A 17626-nucleotide genomic window follows, 5' to 3' on the forward strand; every position below is an offset into this window, starting at 1 on the left:
AAGTCTCTCCCCCGCCTTGTTTCAAAATCACAGCATCTTTCATTAAATCATCCAGATAGTCCACTTAGCAATGACAGGGTGAAAATCAGCTGAGTTAGCTCTATGAATCAGCAGTGTAAAATCTATAATGTAGAAACTAGGGGATAAAAACCAACAGGAGGACTTGCAGACTTCCAGACTCATTTTGAGGCTAGAAAATATTTCTTCTCTTTCATCTACATTTTTCTAGACCTTTTACTTTTGACCTCCCACTACTTTTAAATGGATACCGCTGAAAATGGGCAAAGAGATGTAGAATTTGAAATGCATGGAACATGGGTGAATGGAGAATGCTTTATAACTTTATTATTTTTGCCTTGGATCTATTGTATAAATAGATATTATTATTGACATCTGCTCTGGATAATCTATTCTACCCCACCTCCCACCCAAACCACAACCAATGAGAGAACCTTTCATGACATGATGAATGGACCCAGAATTAGAAGAAGAAAAAAAAGCTAAGAAAAATTCTACCCCTTTTGTATTCCCTTCTTGATGGGGGTTTCCCTTCTCACCCTCCCTCCTTACTTCTTCTGAAAGGCTCCTAAAGAGTTAAAGTATAACTAATACCATTCAACCACTTTGTCTGTTTGATAAAGAAAACTCATAGGTCAGCTCCCTGGTCTCAATTCTTTATCTGTCTTTCAGGCAACTTTCCTTCCTAGAAACTCTTCCTGGTTTCCATCCTGGTCATTGTGATGGACCACATCATCTAGACAGCTTATGTGGCCTAATGGATTTGACCACAGGTGCCAAAATGTTTCACTAGTTTTCCCTCCACCTTCACCAAAGAGCCTAACCCAATTTTAAAAATTATTCTAAATAGTCTTTGGTAGGTAGTGTTGTTGCCCTTTTTTAATTTTGGTTTTAGAATATAAGTGAGTATGCCATTTGTCTTGATGAGGAACAGGCTCTTAATACCAAGATATTATGTTGTAGAAATTGTTTCCATTATTGTTCTTAAATGTATGTAGGTAGGATATCTACTTAACAAAGCAGGACTTAATCTTTCTTTTGATTAATTTTGTATATCATACTCTGTTAACAGTTACTGGGTGTCAAATGGACAGCTAAGTCTTCATTCTGTGACTAATAATTACATATGTTTGCCCCCTGCTAAAGAAAGAGGCACTCTGGATTTGGTTGTGTTTCAGGCTTTTCTGGTATTCTGCTTTCAGTCTTAACCCTCTGGAGGCCTAATGGTGAGACACTCAGACTACCAGAACTTGCTGCTGCTCTGTCATTCCATTTACAACTGTGGAAGCAAAACATCCCCCCTCCTGCCTCCCAAGTTGACAAAGTTGATATAGATAGGTGAACCAGTCACGTTAAAATAGCTTATTTAGGAACTGACCAGTTCTTCTGGGACAGATAGCTTTATATATATATTTGCTCCTATGGCATATTCCTAGAAAAAGTTCTGTGTACAGACCTCAAAAGTACAAATATTGGGCAGCTTCCTGAAAAACCAGTCTGTTTTCCTGTTTACATTGTCTTAAGAAATTTCCCACTCAATGACAATCCACTACCTTAATGTCCATTTCCCCAAAAGCAAGAGTCAGTGGTGGTGCTCTCCTTACTGGAAATGGCTTTGCAGCCCCCCAAAAATGCAGCTTCCCAAAAGTGATCCCTCTTAAAACCTGAGAATATAGTTACAAAACTGGTAAAAAGGCTTATTTCTTTTCAGAAATCCCTACTCCTTGTGAACTCTGCTTGAACCTAAAAAGCAGGAACGGGTCATAAATCACTTGGACAATGGTCAACTGTTCAGTGGCTCATCTTTTCGATCACCCCCTCACCCTTTTTTTAAAGCCTTTCTTTTCTCGCCCTTTGGTACCTTTGCTCGTTTGGGCTCCAAGACCCAAATGCCTTGGGGTGAAGATGAGCCAGTATTGGGGGAGGGGTGGTCGAGCAGGGCTTCTCATTTCTTCCAAGTCCTCAGCTGCCCTTTCCTCTCCCTCCTCCTCACCTCCACCCTCTAACCCAGGGAACTCGCCAGGGCAGCCTCCCCAAAATCCGCCGGCGCCATCCCCTGCTCCTCCTGGGAAAGGGGTGCCAAATAGGTCTGGCTCGCCCTTTCTTGCGGGGCTGGGAAGTTGCCCAACTCAGCTTGGAGGCCCAACCGCAGGCCGGGAATACAGGGCAAAACGGTCTCCTGCCGGAAGGAAGGTATACTCTGAGCGGCCACCGCCGGCTTCTCGGGCCCCGCCGGTCCGCCGCAACCACTGCGTCTCCGAACCAGCCGAGCCCTGATACTTGCTCACTGCACTTAATTCTACCAGAGATCAATACCTAATATGATACCAAATAAATAAAAGGCGCTCACAGCGACCAGGGGACGGGGTTATTAAGCAGCTGGAGCTCTCACGGTGCATATCAATGCACCTGTCATTGTGGTTTGTAGCAAAATTTATGACTGCGACCACGGCGGCAGTAAACGCTTCAGTAAGGAATGAAAAGAAAAACACTTCCCAAGGCCCGGCACTTTTCAGAAGTGGAAAGCAGGCTCCGCGTAGGAGGCAGCGCAGCAAAAGAATTCCCTACTCCGCACTTTTCCCGCTCTTGCACCCTGCGAGCAGCAGGATTATATAAAGTGACCTGCAGCCTGCCTCTGCTAGCAGCTCTGCTCGGCGGCCGGAGGCGGGAGGAACATGCGCACCCTTGCCTGGGACCAAAAATCGGCTGCCGGTCGTGACCTCGGACGCCGGGAGGCTAGTCTGACTCGCGAGGCCGGCTTGGGGCTCGCTAGCACGCCCGCCCGTGGCAATGGAAAAGCTGAGGGGGCTTGGGAAGGGAGGGGGCGCCAGGAGCCAGGCTGTGACTAGCGCTGCAATCGTCGTAAATCACCGATGGGTAGAGTCAGCCCATCCAAGTTGAAAGAGAGGGGGGAAGGAGATGGAGGTTGTGGTCAGTTTCTCTCAAAATCCGCTAGTGCTCGAGCTGGTCCTGGCCTCTCTCCCCGTTTTGCCTAAACCAGGGTCAGAAGCCCACGGATCTCTTTCTGGCGGCCAACACTTTTGCTGAGCATCCCCACGAATTCACTGGAACCGAGCAAGGATTCTTCCTTTCCTGTTGGCTTTGCTACTTCGGGATTCGAAACCACTGGTTTTCGGGTTTGCTCGAAAGGGGACTTCTTTACTTTCTGCCCAAGTTCTCCCATCTCTAAGCTTGAGTCTCTTTTGCTCTATAAGAAGCCCTGGACGCGCCTTCTAAATCACTCTTATTTAGCCCAGATAACTCAATACTGTAATGCACCCTGTATTTAAGGCACTAGGCTTGCCCCATTAAAGCGCCATAAATTTGAAGACCAATGATCGGTTTTCATGTAACGGGTGGCAGTTCATACTGAAATGACCCACTTCAAAGCTGCCCTTTGTTCTATGTCTTGATGTATGAATTTTGGGATGGCCACCTTGAGTTGCAGGACAGATGGAAATGTAGTGGAAATTATTTTTTAAATGATGCCCACTCACCACAATTATGTATGTGTGTGTTTTCTTGAATTTTGTCTTTATCTCTTTTTTTGTAGGCTCTTCAGGTTTCTTTTGATATCTCTGGAGGCGAATCTGGAACAAAATGGAAAACTCTCAGTAGCAGCCGGTTCTTGCTTACAAACACTTACATGTTGAAGGGCTTTTCCCACTTGAAGGATGTCATAGTCAATGTGATTATTGTATATGGTACCCGTGACCATCCAGACGCCTTCTCCCCAGCAGAAAGCAGACTCAGTTGGCTCCTGGGGAGCGAGGGCCCCTTTAACGCCAAAATCCATGGCTGGATGGGGGAGGGGAAGGCCCGGACCTGAGGGAAGCGCCAGACCCTCTAGCCAGGTGGGTCAGAGGTGCGGGGAAGCCAGTCTGCTCTCCTTCTGCCCCCACCAAATTCTAAATGCTCCTCCAGGTCCCAATCCTGGAAGCCAAACACCCTCCTAGGGGCAGAACAGAGAGACGGTGCAGAATTAAGGCGGGGGTTTGGCAGGGGAGGCTGCAGACTAGGGTACCAGGAAATGAAGGTAAATAGGCCTGGGTGGATCTTGGTCAGGGGCTGCTCTACAGAGCCTCAGTGAAGAAGACCTGGGCGCTAGTTCTTTGTTTATACATTAAATATCTCATATGCTTTCCCTGAGTTTATTCATTCCCGTAAGTATCCACCACACTTTTGGCCCTGGGCTGCCCACTTCTGGGTCAGGATCAGACTGCAAATCGCCTAAGAAACAAATATCCTTTCCACCCCCACCCAAAGCCACAGACCAAGCTCCCCCACCACTGTCACCGCTCAGCGGGTGCCCACCCCCGTCAGGTGAAAGGAGAGAGACAGAGTCCCCCTCTTGCATCTGCCCTGTGCAATTTGTCGACTCAGTAGTTTGCGAACACTAAACTACACCCGGGAAAGCCTCACACAAAGCGTTCCCGGCGCTTCTAAAGACTAGAGCGCGCAGCCATAAGCCTTTGAAGTGACCTTTGGCTTGCACTGCAATAACTCACCCCGTAATGAACACCCAACAGAAGCGCCTCGAAGAGATCCCAGCCCGGTAGGGCTCCTAACTTCGCGCCGCAGCTTCAGCTTCCCAGCCGGCCCAGACCCAGGGAGAAACGCCACTTGCCTGCCCCCCTCCCCCAAGCACTCTTGGCTGGGCCAGGCCCTGAGGGTGGCGCGAGGTACCAGGGCTCTCAAGCCAGCTGGTCCTGAAGCTGCTTTATGTAATACATTCACGTGGGCGGACGTCAACTTTCGCCGCTTGATTATTTTTTATTTATTTATTTTTTAAAAAGAGTTCTTTAGAAGTAGGAGCATCCCCTCAAAAGAAGAGCTAAGTTGGGAGGTCACCTGGGGCCGCCATCCCCTTATGCCTCTAGCTAGATTTTCTTTTTCCATCCGCGGAGGAACAGGGTAAGTTTGTGCCTGGGGATTCCTGGGTGCGCGGTGCGCTTTGAGCTCTTGGCGTAAGAAGCTTGGGAAGAAGAAAGGAAAGAAGACCCCAAATTGACCAAAGTTGGACCACTAGAAAAGCCTTTAGCACCTTCTCCCACGCTCCCTACCCTGCCCACCCACCATCCCACGCGAGTCCAACTTTGGCTCCTTGTTTGCCCAGATTCTCAGCCTTAACCGGGCTGGGTTTGGGCCACCAGCACTCGTGCCCTTTCTGGAGCCAAAAACGGGGAGAGCAGGAGGGAGCTGTTTCCGCGAGCTGTCAAGGAAGAGCTGAGTCCAGGCAGCCCCAACCCTACACCTCATTCCTCAGCAGCACCCTAGGAAAACTCTTTAGGATAGGGCCAGCATGAAGCCTTGGTAGGGATTATTGAAATTTTCGGGGGAAGTTATAAGTGAGTGCTCCATGGGGCCAAATGAAATGCTACTCGCGGTAATTGGATTCAGCTGACTAAGCTGGCAGGCGCACAGCTTCAAGGCAGCTAGCAAAGAAAAATGTCCAGCGACTTTTAAGTTCTGATGAAGCCAAGCGCAGGCGATTGACAAAACAACTTTACTGCTCTCCTATGATGGTGAAGGCCCTGGAAGTCGGTTCCTCTGCTGCTGGGGCCTGTCCCAACCTAAGCTAAGGGAATGCTCCTTGCTTTTGAGGTTCCTTCCCCATAGAGGTCTGGTTGGGTCTAGCCCAGTGGCATTACCATGAGCATAGAACCACTCGCTGGAGCTCATGGAGCTGCTCACTTCATCACTGGCCCGAAAAGACCCGGGATGGGTTGTCTTCTCCTCTCCCAGCCAGCAGCCACAGGGAGCAAGTAAACAAAAGGAGAGATGGGATTCAGGAACCAATATATGATTTAGCTTTCATTCAGGGCTCTTTGGGGAGGAGAACCCAGAAACACTAAAGCTTTTCTCTGCCACTATGGTAATTAAAAGCCTAGATTGATAAAGGGAAGTGTGAAGGAACCTCCCAAACTCTTCTGGGTAGTTTGGGGTTCTCTCAAATTTTGGGGAAAAGCTTAGTAGCATTTTAATCTCCCAAGAAAAAATTAAGCCAACAGCAAGAGTAAAGACTGTGTGTGGAGCTCGCTACCCGAACAATGCAGGGAGCTGACTGCCTACCGAGTTTATTTTAAATACATATAAATCAACCCGCCTGCACCCAGCCCGGCAGCTCAAGACACAGAATTAATATGACGCTCCATCTTACTTTGGCAGTGACAGTGTAAAAAAGTTTTAATTTATTTTTCAGCCCATTCTCCTAACTGCACATTTAGCCCCAAATATTTCCTCCAGCCCCCAATCCCCTCACCAGATCCACTTCTTAAACTGCTACTACCACCCCCAATACTGCCGGCCACCCTCCAAGCCTGGCAAGGTAGCGTCCTCCTAACCCTTTGGTAGGCGGGGAACGTCCCCACAAAGCGCGCCTTGTTACGATTAATCACCGTCCTCGATGTATATGTAGCAGTGTATCTAGGTCTACGCGGGCTGCCTCACCAATTGGCAATAATCAAGATCACAGATTACACAAAATAAATCATATTTAGTATCCCGCTCAGGGCAGCAAGCAGCCCCGTGCCCAAAGATTTCCATTTTGTCATGCAATTGCTTACCTGGATCCCAATTTATCATAAACCTGGTGTTCTCGGCCTCAGAGTGGGCGCCAGTGGGGGGCAGAGCTAGCCTTCCCCCTTTGTCTGCAGACAGCACTGTCCCAACCCTGGTCTTGCGCGCTCGCAGACACGGCCATATACTCGAGCACACGGAATTCCCGGTAGAACGGAACCAGGCTGAGGTTCAACTACCAATAAACGCAGGAGGAACGAGTTCGTAGTCCCCGAGCTGGTTTCGCCTGCGCTGCGCGCCCATCGGTCCGCCCGCCCGCCGGTCCGCTCCCGGGCCCAGAGCGGCAGCCACCCGCGCCCCCACCCACTCCTGGGTTTCTGCCCAGCCCTCCCAGGCCCCCCAGAGCTTGGGATTTGTTTTGCTTGCGGAACGTGGTCGTTTCTGGATTTGGAGAGAGCCCCGGAAACCCTTTCGGAGTCGGGAAATACAGACGCTGCCTTCAAATGCAAGCATATTTGTTCACGTGACCCCGAGGGAAGATTGTACTGATTGAGGCTGAAACTTTCACGCCACCCAGCCCCGGAGCGCAGCCAGGCCTGGGGGCTGGAAGGAAGGGCGCAGGACGCTTGGGACCTGGGCCCCATTCCTAGGGCAGATGCAGATGGGTGTGGGGCGGAAGGAAAGAACTCATTCTCGCAGCTCCGGGTGACTCAGTCAGGGCCTGGCCGCCCTCAGTGGGTTGGGGGCGTTAAGAGCCTCTCCCCACAACGACCTCTGACCCTGGCTGGGCCTTCCGCCAGACTGGCCCGGGAGTTGGAAATTTTAGAAGCTGCCTCTCTTAGAAGCGTCTCTACAGACGGCCGTGGAGCAGCAGAGGCTGAGGGTACCCCTAGCTTCCCGGGCCCGCGGAGTACTCTGCAGCCGCATGCAGCCTGGCAAGGCGGCCTCCCTGCAGCCAAGGTCGACGCCGAAGCCCTGCTCTCCTCCTCCCAGGGTGAGGACCCGCTCCGGCCCTAAGGTGGAAACCGCGGCTCTCAGCACTGGCCAGTCACCTCAGAAAACCCTGCCACCACCACCACTCCGTGGCTCGTTCCGCGGACTCAGCAGCCGAGGCACCGGCACTTCTGAGACAGAAAAGGCGCGTAGCAGGCGGCCCAGACCCAAAGCGACCTCCCCTCTCTGACCCCTCAGCACCCCAACCTGGTCCTTCGAGGCCTGGAGCCGCCTAGGCGCTGAGCCACTGCCCGCCGTGATCTGTGCGACTCCAGATCTGGGCAGGACCCGCAGATCCCATAGGCCCAGCGATCGCCAAGCCGCGACTTCCCGCTTCCTGCGGCGCCTCCAGGAAGGCGAGGAGGACAGCGGAGTGAGTCCTGGCTGGGCTAACCTGGGGGACAATGAAACTTATATTTTAGAAATATTAAATCAAGACAGATTCCCACCACTCTCCGAGTGGCTGATGGGAACAGTTGTGAATGTGGGAAAAAGAATTAAGCGTGCCAGAGCCAGCAGCGGACCTCCTGGCCTGTAATGAGCGCCCAAGACCCTCCCCCAGCCGGACCCGCACTCGGGAATCTGGCACCACGGGGAACTCTCCACCCTATCCCTGAAGTCTTGGTTTCGTTGCCAGCTCTGCTCAGCGGCATCAGGCACAATGAAATGCTCTGTTGCTGATTGCAGGGTCTGAGACTGGTGAAAGCGCAGCCATAGACGAGCCCGGGAGGAGTGGGTAAGGTCCACCGCATCCCCACTCCAGAGGCGCAGGAATGTCCCGGAAGTCCGAGCCCCCAGAACCTTCCACGAGCCCATCCTTTTGTTCACCTGGCCGGGCCTGGCCAGAGGCCCACTCGGGGCGTCTCTCGAAGCCGGATCGTGGGTGACCCCCAGCCCACCCCACCCGAAGGACCCCGCCCCCTAGTCTCTTGCCAGAGGCCAAGCCGACGGTCAGCAGCAAGTGTTAATACCCAGTCAAAGAGGGGGGCTACTTTGCGGGAATTTGTCTCCAGGAAAGGATCTAAGCCTTCTTCAATCGGAGCATATGTTCATAGAGCAATAAACCGGAAAGATTTACAGTCCTCGCCCGGCCCCCAACAGTCTCGCACCCTTTCAGGAATTACTTACGATGATTTATCACACCAACCCGGGCAATTGTCACACTGATAAAATAGCTCGGGCCGGTGCCCGCCAAGCCGGGGCCTTGGGAGCCTGTTGGCTGCCGGGCTGCCAGCAGGGCTGGGGAAGCTTTTTGTGGGTTCCTCCCTGGGCCTACAAGGGGATATCTAGGTGGGTTGGAGTGGGTTGGAGTGAATGAGGGTGGGAGAGGAGACAATTCTCATTGAGAAAAATGCAAGCATCTCAGAGAAAGCACCCGGAATCTGCGCCCGAGTCACTCGCAAAGCACATAAACATTTGTCATCTTTGAATAATTGAATTAATGTGTTATTGTTTGAATGTATAATTCATAACGGGGGAAACTTTGTTTCTGTCCTGACGGGGAGATATACACACACCAAAAAAGAAATGAAAACACACACACACACACAATCCCAAAACAACCACCACGCGCACCCAGCCCCTGCTTGCTGAAATGATTCTGAAAGCCAATGGAGGCATCTCACAGCAACAAGAGGGAAGGAGGCAAATGAAGAGGCGCTCGGGTCGGAGGTGCAAGCTGAAAGAAAAGAATGCCCGCTGCTGCTCCAGCCCAGGTCCCTGGCAAGCTGGGGGTGGGGTGGGACGGAGCGGCGTGGCTCTTAGGACACCCAATTTTCTTGCAGTGCCGGTGAAAAAAGGCAGAAAAGGGAGCGAACAGAGAAACAGCCTTCTGTAGCCCGCCCTGGCCTCTCCCCCATCATCCTTTCCCCAGGCTTCCCGTCGCCCCGGGGTCTCCCAATCGGGCTGCAGGGACTTCTCCTTGCGTTTATTTTAGCTCTTCCAAAATAGAAATAAAAAATACAAACACAAAAATAAAGGGGAAAGAAGAGGAAAGTCGCTGGGATTACAGAGGCAGCAGAGCTTGGGTGGGGAGAGAGGAGTGGGGGAGAAGCAACTCGGAAGTCATTATCTGTTGGTTAAAATCTGCCTGGGGTAAAATTTCAACTCGATTTTATAGCCTTCTATTATGACGCAAAGAAAAATTTACGACCCTCGCTTGAAAAGAGGGCCAGGGCCTTTTCTCACCGGTTTAAGAATAGGCGGCAGATGCCGTGACAGCGACCATTGTTCCCGGTAGACACAGGCGACCGGGCAACCTCAGCCCGCGTGCGCCAGGCGCGTCCCCCAGCCGGGCCGGTTTTTTACAACTCCTGTTGTCTTGGAGCAGCCCGCTTGCACCTCGCGCCTCACTCCTCGCCCCCTGGCACCCTGGCACCTCGCACACACACCCTCTCCCTGTTTCTGTCTCTGTCTCTCCCTCTCTCACACACACAAGCGCGCGCGCGGACGCACACACACTCACACACACACTCGGCCGCTCTCAGTAATTTTTCATAAGTGCAAAGCTTTGCTGAACCAAAGGTCACCATCCAAGCCACTAACAACTTCTCGCCGGCGCGCAGTTCCAAATCAGGAAGCAAAGGGAACTATTTGTCAGCGGCCGTGACAGCTAAGTTCATTAAGGATTTAAATCTGATGAAATAAAAGTTGCCAAAATATTTACCTGCGGCCGCGCTCCTGCGCCCGCCGGGGGCCGGGGGTGGAGGGCCGGGGGCACCGCGCGGCCCCCCTGGGCGGGTGATATTCTTGGGATCCCTGCACTTTCCAAGTCGGAGAGAGCCCTTTGCGTGGCAGATTAATGACGACTCCTTGTTTCTTAAGAGACGTGCTGAATTAATTATTTCGCCAATCACGTGGTCGGGACTTGTAGAAATCTATTCTTATCATCTTCCTCGCACTTAGAAAATTCTCCGGGTTATGAAAGACCCTCCCCCGGCTGCCAGCGAGCCCCGGCCGCCCAACCCGGCGCGGGGGGCAGGGAGGGCTCCCCAACATGGCGGGCAGGCGGGCGGGAAGCGCCGTCTGCCGAGGGTCCCGATTTACTGTACTGTATACTCAGCGGGCTCTGCTATGGACGCGCTTCCTCCTCATGCCTGCCTGCGATTCAATACACACAGCAGTATTGATGTATTGGTGGGCACGGGAGGAGCCATTAACCAGGAGACGGGCAGAGGACAATCATAAAATGTGTCTGAATATTTAAAACTTCTGCCTGTGCACTTATAAATACACATGTCCACGCGTCTGGGGCAAGCCCTTCCATGTATTAAGGACACATGTCTGATTTTATGCATTCGGCTCATTTCCTGTCTGGAACAAGCACCCCATCTATTTTGGGACTCCTGTCTTGGTCCCTTCTTCAAGGCGAGGCCAAGATGTGAAGAAGCCCTTGCGATAAATGTGGTGCAGGGCAGTTTTTATAGTGGGGAGTGTTTATTGTTGCCTGAGGGATGGAGGGGGCGCGGGAGGAGGGGCAGGTGCAGGAGCTGAGCGGCACCAGAAAAGTAGAAGCCCAAGAGTGGAGGCCGGGGGTCAGGTCAGAGCAGCCACCCAGGAGCCTCAGGTCGGCCCAGAACCCAGCGCACTCTCCCTGCATTGGGGATGGAGGACCAGTAAGGTGTCTCATCCACCACTTCACAAAGACTTCCTCTAAGGGCTTCCAGACTAAAAGGAGCTGGGGGCTGGCTCAGGCCCAGCAGAATGCCAATCTGGATCCCCTTATTAACCTGGGCAATTACTTCTTTTTCTTCAAAAAATTAACACCCAACACTCTGCACCCTGAATTCAACCCCAGCCTTCCCAATGCTCACAAAATATGGGGGCCAATTGGGAGTATGTGGATATGAGGGAGGGGGTAATAATAGAATTGCTAAGCCTTACATGGTTTAACCTTCACACTTTAGGCACCCCCCAAAAAATGGTGCCTAATTTATTGCAGAAAATAATAAATTGTTTATGTTAAGTGTTACCTTTTAGAAGACTTAACAAAGAGTGAATGCTTCTGTTAAGGCACCAAACAGGAGGGAGATTTTGCTACACCTTTTATTATTTTAAATATAGATCAATGAATTACATCAAAACTACAAGCAACAATTAGTATAAATAATACTTTAATCAGTGGCAGCAAAACATTGGTCAATTCTATTAAAAAAGCATCTCGTGTGAACAGACATCATAGGCTGACTGACAATGTCATCTCCCAACAAAAGGCTGCGATGGACAAAGTGAGATGGGAGTCAGAGGAGCAACCTCCTCAGCCAACACTTCACTCTCCCCTCCCCAGTGAGGACCCCAACACGGTTTTTGTTTTTGTTTTTAAAACACCAACACAAACACTTCTGGCTCATATTTAAAGGAACAAACTGGAAACAAATAATGGCAAATGGGCACTGGAAGCTTTCCACACCTAATTTTCTCCAAAGCACGTTCTCAGATGGAAACCCATTTCCTTCCCTGCCCTAAGTGGTTGCCGGGTCCTACTGCTTCCCCGGCCCACTCCTGTGGGCCCAAATGGATGCTGGGGTCTGGCTGGGACCTCAGGGTTGGGGGCTGTACTCTGGGCCATCCAGGCTCCATTAACATTTCAAAAGAATCCCTTGAAGCTGAGAAGGAGAGCTGAGACTTATAAACAAAGAAGTTGTTTCTCTGATTAAGTTACCTTCCAAAATAGTGGGGCTATGTTTGAGAAGGAGCTTGGGTTTTCCTTATGAAAACATGTTTCTTGGCTTTCCTCTGGGGCAGGGATGAAGTCAGTTAAACCGTTGTGGCATTTGGTATGAAGCTGGGGGTGAGCAACCTGAACTTCTGAGGTGGGGGAAAATCTATATAACAAATCTCTATTATATATATGTAGTTGGATGTTGTGAAAATATATACCTTTTTCCACTTCCCAAGGAGAAGGTTCAATGTATACACAGATTTGAGTTTTAGGAAAGCAGTTTAGCAACTTTCCAATTTGCCTAAGGATAGCGGCTCCTTTCAAATGGTACATCCAAAGACTGCTCTCCATGTTAGAGAGGAAAAAAGAAGAGAAGGGTAGTTAGAGTCCAAAAGGTTAAGGGTTTAGAGGTCAGTCCTCCCCGGCTGAAATACAGCTAATCGAATAGAAAATTTGTCCTCTGGATGAACCTGATTCTGTAATTCACCCAAACTTCAGTAAAATACCTTTTCAGCTTCTCAACGTGAGGGCGTCAGAAAAAAAGATGTCTTGACTATGTATGAACTCTGTGCTTTTTGTCATAGAAACAATGATGTGAATAATGCAGGAATATCCATCTTTAATATCCCGACGTGGTGATATTCAAGTATTGCCATGTGCAAGTCTGAGAGCCAGGCTCACCCCTAGGAGGAACAAAGAGCAGTCCCCAGGGTCTAATACAAAAGACCAAGGCTTGGAAGACACTTTAGAGAAGCAGAATTTCAGCCTAGAGACTGCAGTGAATACCTGCCCTCAGCTCTCAGGAGACACAGCCAAAGAACACGCCTACAGAGAAACTCTTTTTTCCCTCCAACTTACATATATTTTTAAAATTACCACAGAAACCCTCTAAAGTGTTTTGAAGTACTGAAAAAAACACCCCTTCTGGATCTTAAAATCAAGTTTTAAGCTTATCCTTTCTCTCTTTCCCACTTTGGTCACTTTGGCTCCCTTTCCCACTTTGGTCACAAAAACAAAACAACATGTTTTTGGAGCCTGAGGCCTTGGGAAGACTGGTTTCATCTCAGTATATGAATTCTGGTCATTAATTTTGACTTTTTCCTCCTTATACTTGAGGGTCAGCATTTTAGAAAAATGAACTAAAGGAGACATCTCCCCTGTTGAGGGAGGATTCCTTAAAAAACCACTATTCTCAGGCCAAAGATGAGTGCTTGAAGACGTTTATACTTTTACAAATTCTTGCCCTTTTAATTAATGAAGCCTTGAGGAAACTTCCTTTTAGATTTTGGTTTTTAAAAAATTAAAATTTCAGGGGGAAAAAACCTCTAAGGCTAACTTTTGTGGACTTCTAGATTCAATTTGGGTTTTGTTTTTGTTTTTCCTTCTTAAAGCAAGAGTTCCTCACCTTCCCACTTTCTCCCCACTGCACAGCCCCTCCCCTACACAGGCCATACACTAATTCCTGTAAAACACTGCTATGTGGGGTATTTAGGGCATTTGGAATCCAGTTGGAACAGTAAATTCAGTCATTATCTAACCACCCAGTGCATAGAGGTTTTGTTTTCTTTCCCCAGAAGGAAAATGTTGGACCATTTGTTACTTTTTTTCCCTTTCCTTTAATCACCCAGAACTGGTTGTAAGCACAGTGCTGAAAAAAACATGTGGAAATATATTTTCAAGAACACAACTTTGAGTGAATCCTTTGCTTCCTTCTGGAAGGGTTAAGGGCCCCCCCACCCCACGCATTTCCAGAGAGTGGGGAGGGGTGGAGTTCAGAAGTAAGTGCACATATCTCTGATTCTGCTCCCTGAAGTTCAGCCCCTTTCACCTTTTTAAGATTTTTGGCATGAAGGTGTCAGTTATTTCTGTACCACATTTCCCAACAAATAAATATTTAAGCAAATATCTAAACATAAAATAATCCATTTTTACTTCCTTCTTAGACCCTTTTCTTTGGACATGGGGCCACTGGGAGCAAAATATATATATTTTTAATCACACGAAATTCCATAGACAACCCAGAAAGTTCAGAAATCCTGACCCAGCTCTCTGGCTTACACTGAAAGCACCTAGCACAGGGGTGGCCAACCTTCTCCCTCAACTCCCCCATATTATTAGGCCACAAAGCTCCCTGGAGGGGTGGAGTGGGGGAGAATGTCCAAATTCACACTGGGATACAGCATCCATCCTTCATTTGCAAATTCAAAATCCAAGAGCGGTGATTTTCATGAGTTTAATGACTCGCCAATATTTTATGTTCTCAGTAGCTCCTGCCATATAATATACTTAGAGAGAGAATCCCGCCCCCCCTCCCATCCCGCTCTAGGGAGGGGGCTGCCCTCGGGAAGGATGCTAACCTAGTCCGAGGGCGGCCTGCTTGTCCTAGGTCCACCCCACAGTACCTTAGAGCCCAGCGAGGTGACAGCAGGCCCGGCCTGCCCCCGTAGCTTCGGCTCAGCCTGGTGCGCAGGGAGAGATGGGCCCAGGGTCCCCACTTCTATAAGGTCGTCAGGTCCGTGTGGTGGTCTTTAGCCATCGGCTGTAAATGCTGGCCGGGGGCGACTGATGAGGAGCAAGATGAGGAGGAAGACGAGGACGATGACCTGCCTTTGGTGTTGGGCAGCTTATGATCTTTTTTCCACTTCATCCTCCGGTTCTGGAACCAGATCTTGATCTGGCGCTCCGACAGACACAGGGTATGAGCAATTTCAATCCGACGGCGCCTTGTCAGATACCTGTTAAAATGAAATTCTTTTTCCAGTTCTAGGACTTGCTGTCGGGTGTAGGCCGTCCGGGACCGCTTGGGTTCCCCACCGGTGTAGTTGGGGTTCACTGCGAGACAAAACAGACAGGACAGGCAGGTCAGCGCCTGGCCACTAGTTAGGCCCCTCGCCTCCGCCGCTCACTTCCTGGCGCGCCCCGAGGCCCGCGGCCCTCCCCGCGCTCCCAAGCTCGCTTGCTTCCTCCCTCCCGCCCTCTCCCCAGCGCACACGCTCACTCCCACCCACCTCCTCAAACACAGGCTCATACCCCAGGCTGGCGGGATCCCCAGATGTTCTCCTTCTTCCGGGCCCACCACCAGGTCCAGAACCCTCAAGCATTTTGGAAATCCCCTGCTCCTCCACAGCCTTCCCCCTGCTCTGAAAATGGAGTCCTCCCCACACCCACCCCATCCCCCCCTTTTGCTCCCACAGCCGAAGCAGCCAGCCACATGGTCCTGACCTGCTCCCTCAGCTATAAAAATTTATGGGGAGAGTAATTGTGGCGCCCACGGAAGCTACACACGCCCCCACCTACTCGCAATCCCTTCCAGGGAACCCAGGCCAACGGGCTGGGATGTAGACAGAGAGGTTCCTGGATCCTAGCCTTACCCGAATTCACGTGCACCTTCTTCATCCAGGGGTAGACCACAGCCGGCTGCTTGAGTGCCGTCCCGGGGGGCGGCTGCTCGGGGTCGGACTGACTGCAGGCCCGGGCGCCAGGCAGGGGCGCCGGCGGAGGCGCCGGGGGCGCTGGGCAAGGCTCTCCCGGGGCGGCGTAGTGACCGCCGGGACCGTTTGGCTCCTGTCCGTGACTCCGCGCAGGCAGCGCCGAGCCAGGCCCGGGGCCGCCGCCTCCGAAAGGCTGCTCACTGAAGTCGGGCCGTGGGTAGAGCCCCGGGGGCTGGAAGTCTGCGCCCTGCGCGCCGCCGCCGTAGTAGTCGGCGCCCTGGTCGCCTAGGTAGCCGCCCTGCAAATACTCCTCGCACGGAGGGAACTTGGGGTCCACATACTTGGAGTTCACCATATACGAACTCATGACCATTAATTTCAGAAGGTAGAAAATACTAATTTTTCTCGTGTTGTCTTTTTTTCTCTTTCCATAGGGCCCTCCTACTTGCTGTCAACTGAATAAAGTTGGGCAGCCATGTGACCAGGCCAGCCAATGGTGAGGGAGCAAGTTTATCACCGGGTTGGTGAGCATCTCATAATTTTCACAAATTTAACTAAATAACATACGTATAATCAAGTAGCTAGCTGTAGCACATTTGAGAGCCCTGCCAGATATTAATGTAGTTCCGGTCCCCAGCACCCCATTCCCGTCAGGTAATCCCAACTTTTGTCTGCCACTGATTTTGCCAACCTTCCGTACCCCTTCCACTCACCCCCAGCTGAATGCAACCCCCCCACCACCCACGCCAAGTAGGCACAGCTCAAGGAAAAATGAATCCTCCTATTGGGGTACAGAGCAATAAAAGTTGGGTGGGCGAAGTCGCCTTTGAGTTGGGCAGAGTGCCCCAGGCAGGGAGGGTTCCTGCCTGCTTGCCCTGCCTGCAGCCGGCGGGAGCGGGGACTCTGCCATACAAAGGCCGCCGTCCTGGCTTTGTTTTCATCAGGGTCACCCAAAAGTTACCAGAATCTGGCCAGCTTGAATCAAATTAGGCAATGAGTAACCGCCATCCTTTCTACCAGTGCCCAGGCCCAGGGGTTCCCAGCCAAAGCTGGGCCCTGCCAAAATAGCAGGGGGCCCTTGCTGCCCTTGCCCATGTAGCTGGGGGTGGGCTGGGATGGTGGCAAGGGCACCCCCACCTTGCCGAATTGCACCCTAGAGCTCCCCACTGGGCTTCTTCGAAGCTTGCTTTCTTCCCACAGGAGGGCCCCAAATACAAGCAAGCCCCCATTTGGGTACCTTTGCACCTCATGTTGCTGGAGGGCAGAGCTGGGACTGGGCAAGCTGGCCTTGCACCTCACTCCCTAGTACCCCAAAACCTAGCCCTTTGGCCCTGCATCCATGCAACCAATTAGGCTTGCTTTTCTCTTTTCTTTTCTTTTCTTTTCTTTTCTTTTCTTTTCTTTTCTTTCTCTTTCTCTTTCAGTCTTTTCAGCACCCAGAGGATCCTCTGTTTAAAGGTGAGGAGCTTCCGGAGAGGAAAAGGCTGCTCTATGTCACTAGGTGCAGCTGATCCTCCTGGAGTCCAAGGTAATAAAACAGAGGAGGCTGACCAGCGCCGGCTGCTTCTAGTCTCCAATTCGCACTTCGGTCTCTGGCTATTCTGAAGAAACGTGAAGTTTTTGCATCGACCATATATTCCCCTAGAATCGAATCTGTGACTATATGGATACCACACAAATTCGGTTCTACAGGGTATATATAGACAACGTTACAACCTCTGGTCCCACCCAGAGTGAGGTACCTAGGCCGCTGCCGGCCCCAGCCTCTGCCTCTGAGCCACCACCGTTGGACGCAGCCACCCGCACTTTCTGAAACAGTTCAGGTAGCCTGATGGGCTTGGCGACAATTTGAAGCAATGAGTTTCCTCATTCTTCGGCCAGGGTCAGGGTTACCAAGAACGGGATCAACCAGAATATTCTTCTTAAGAAAGAAAAAAAGAAAGAAAGAAAGAAAGAAAAATAATCCATCCCAAGGATAGCGGCTTTATTAACCCCTCCCCAGGAT

General features: G+C 50.9%; 2 protein-coding genes across 7 annotated transcripts in view; both read right to left on the reverse strand.

Annotated features, from left to right (window-relative positions):
* The window catches only part of HOXD3 (homeobox D3), a 19989-nt gene extending 5304 nt beyond the window's left edge, over positions 1–14685 (reverse strand). Inside the window, exons 1-2 of one of the 6 annotated variants that reach the window (XM_017868301.1) lie at positions 14593–14685; positions 3516–3608 (exon numbers count right to left, since the gene is read on the reverse strand). The gene's annotated coding sequence lies outside the window, so the exon portion shown is untranslated. Of the gene's footprint in view, positions 1–3515; positions 3609–4526; positions 6235–6584; positions 6878–7737; positions 8385–8658; positions 9458–10195; positions 10463–14592 lie in introns of those variants that run through there. The other 5 variants (XM_017868306.1, XM_017868304.1, XM_017868305.1 and 2 more) reach the window with 5 other exon arrangements.
* On the reverse strand, positions 11558–17246 carry HOXD4 (homeobox D4). The gene is made up of 2 exons (XM_017868314.1): positions 15562–17246; positions 11558–15022 (listed from the first exon to the last, which is right to left on the reverse strand). The coding sequence occupies exons 1-2, from the start codon at positions 15992–15994 to the stop codon at positions 14688–14690; spliced, it is 768 nt and encodes a 255-aa protein (XP_017723803.1). The 5' UTR covers positions 15995–17246; the 3' UTR covers positions 11558–14687.
* Positions 17247–17626: the final 380 nt, after the last annotated feature.

This window comes from Rhinopithecus bieti, unplaced genomic scaffold, assembly GCF_001698545.2.
Source record: "Rhinopithecus bieti isolate Rb0 unplaced genomic scaffold, ASM169854v2 scaffold_3062, whole genome shotgun sequence".
In the NCBI taxonomy this organism is placed as follows: domain Eukaryota; kingdom Metazoa; phylum Chordata; class Mammalia; order Primates; family Cercopithecidae; genus Rhinopithecus; species Rhinopithecus bieti.

Coding starts and splice junctions, on each gene's coding strand:
- HOXD4 (XM_017868314.1), bottom strand. CDS start 15,994: ATGGTCATGAGTTCGTATATGGTGAACTCCAAGTATGTGGACCCCAAG. Junction 15,023..15,561: donor GAAGGTGCACGTGAATTCGG/GTAAGGCTAGGA, acceptor TTTGTCTCGCAG/TGAACCCCAACTACACCGGT.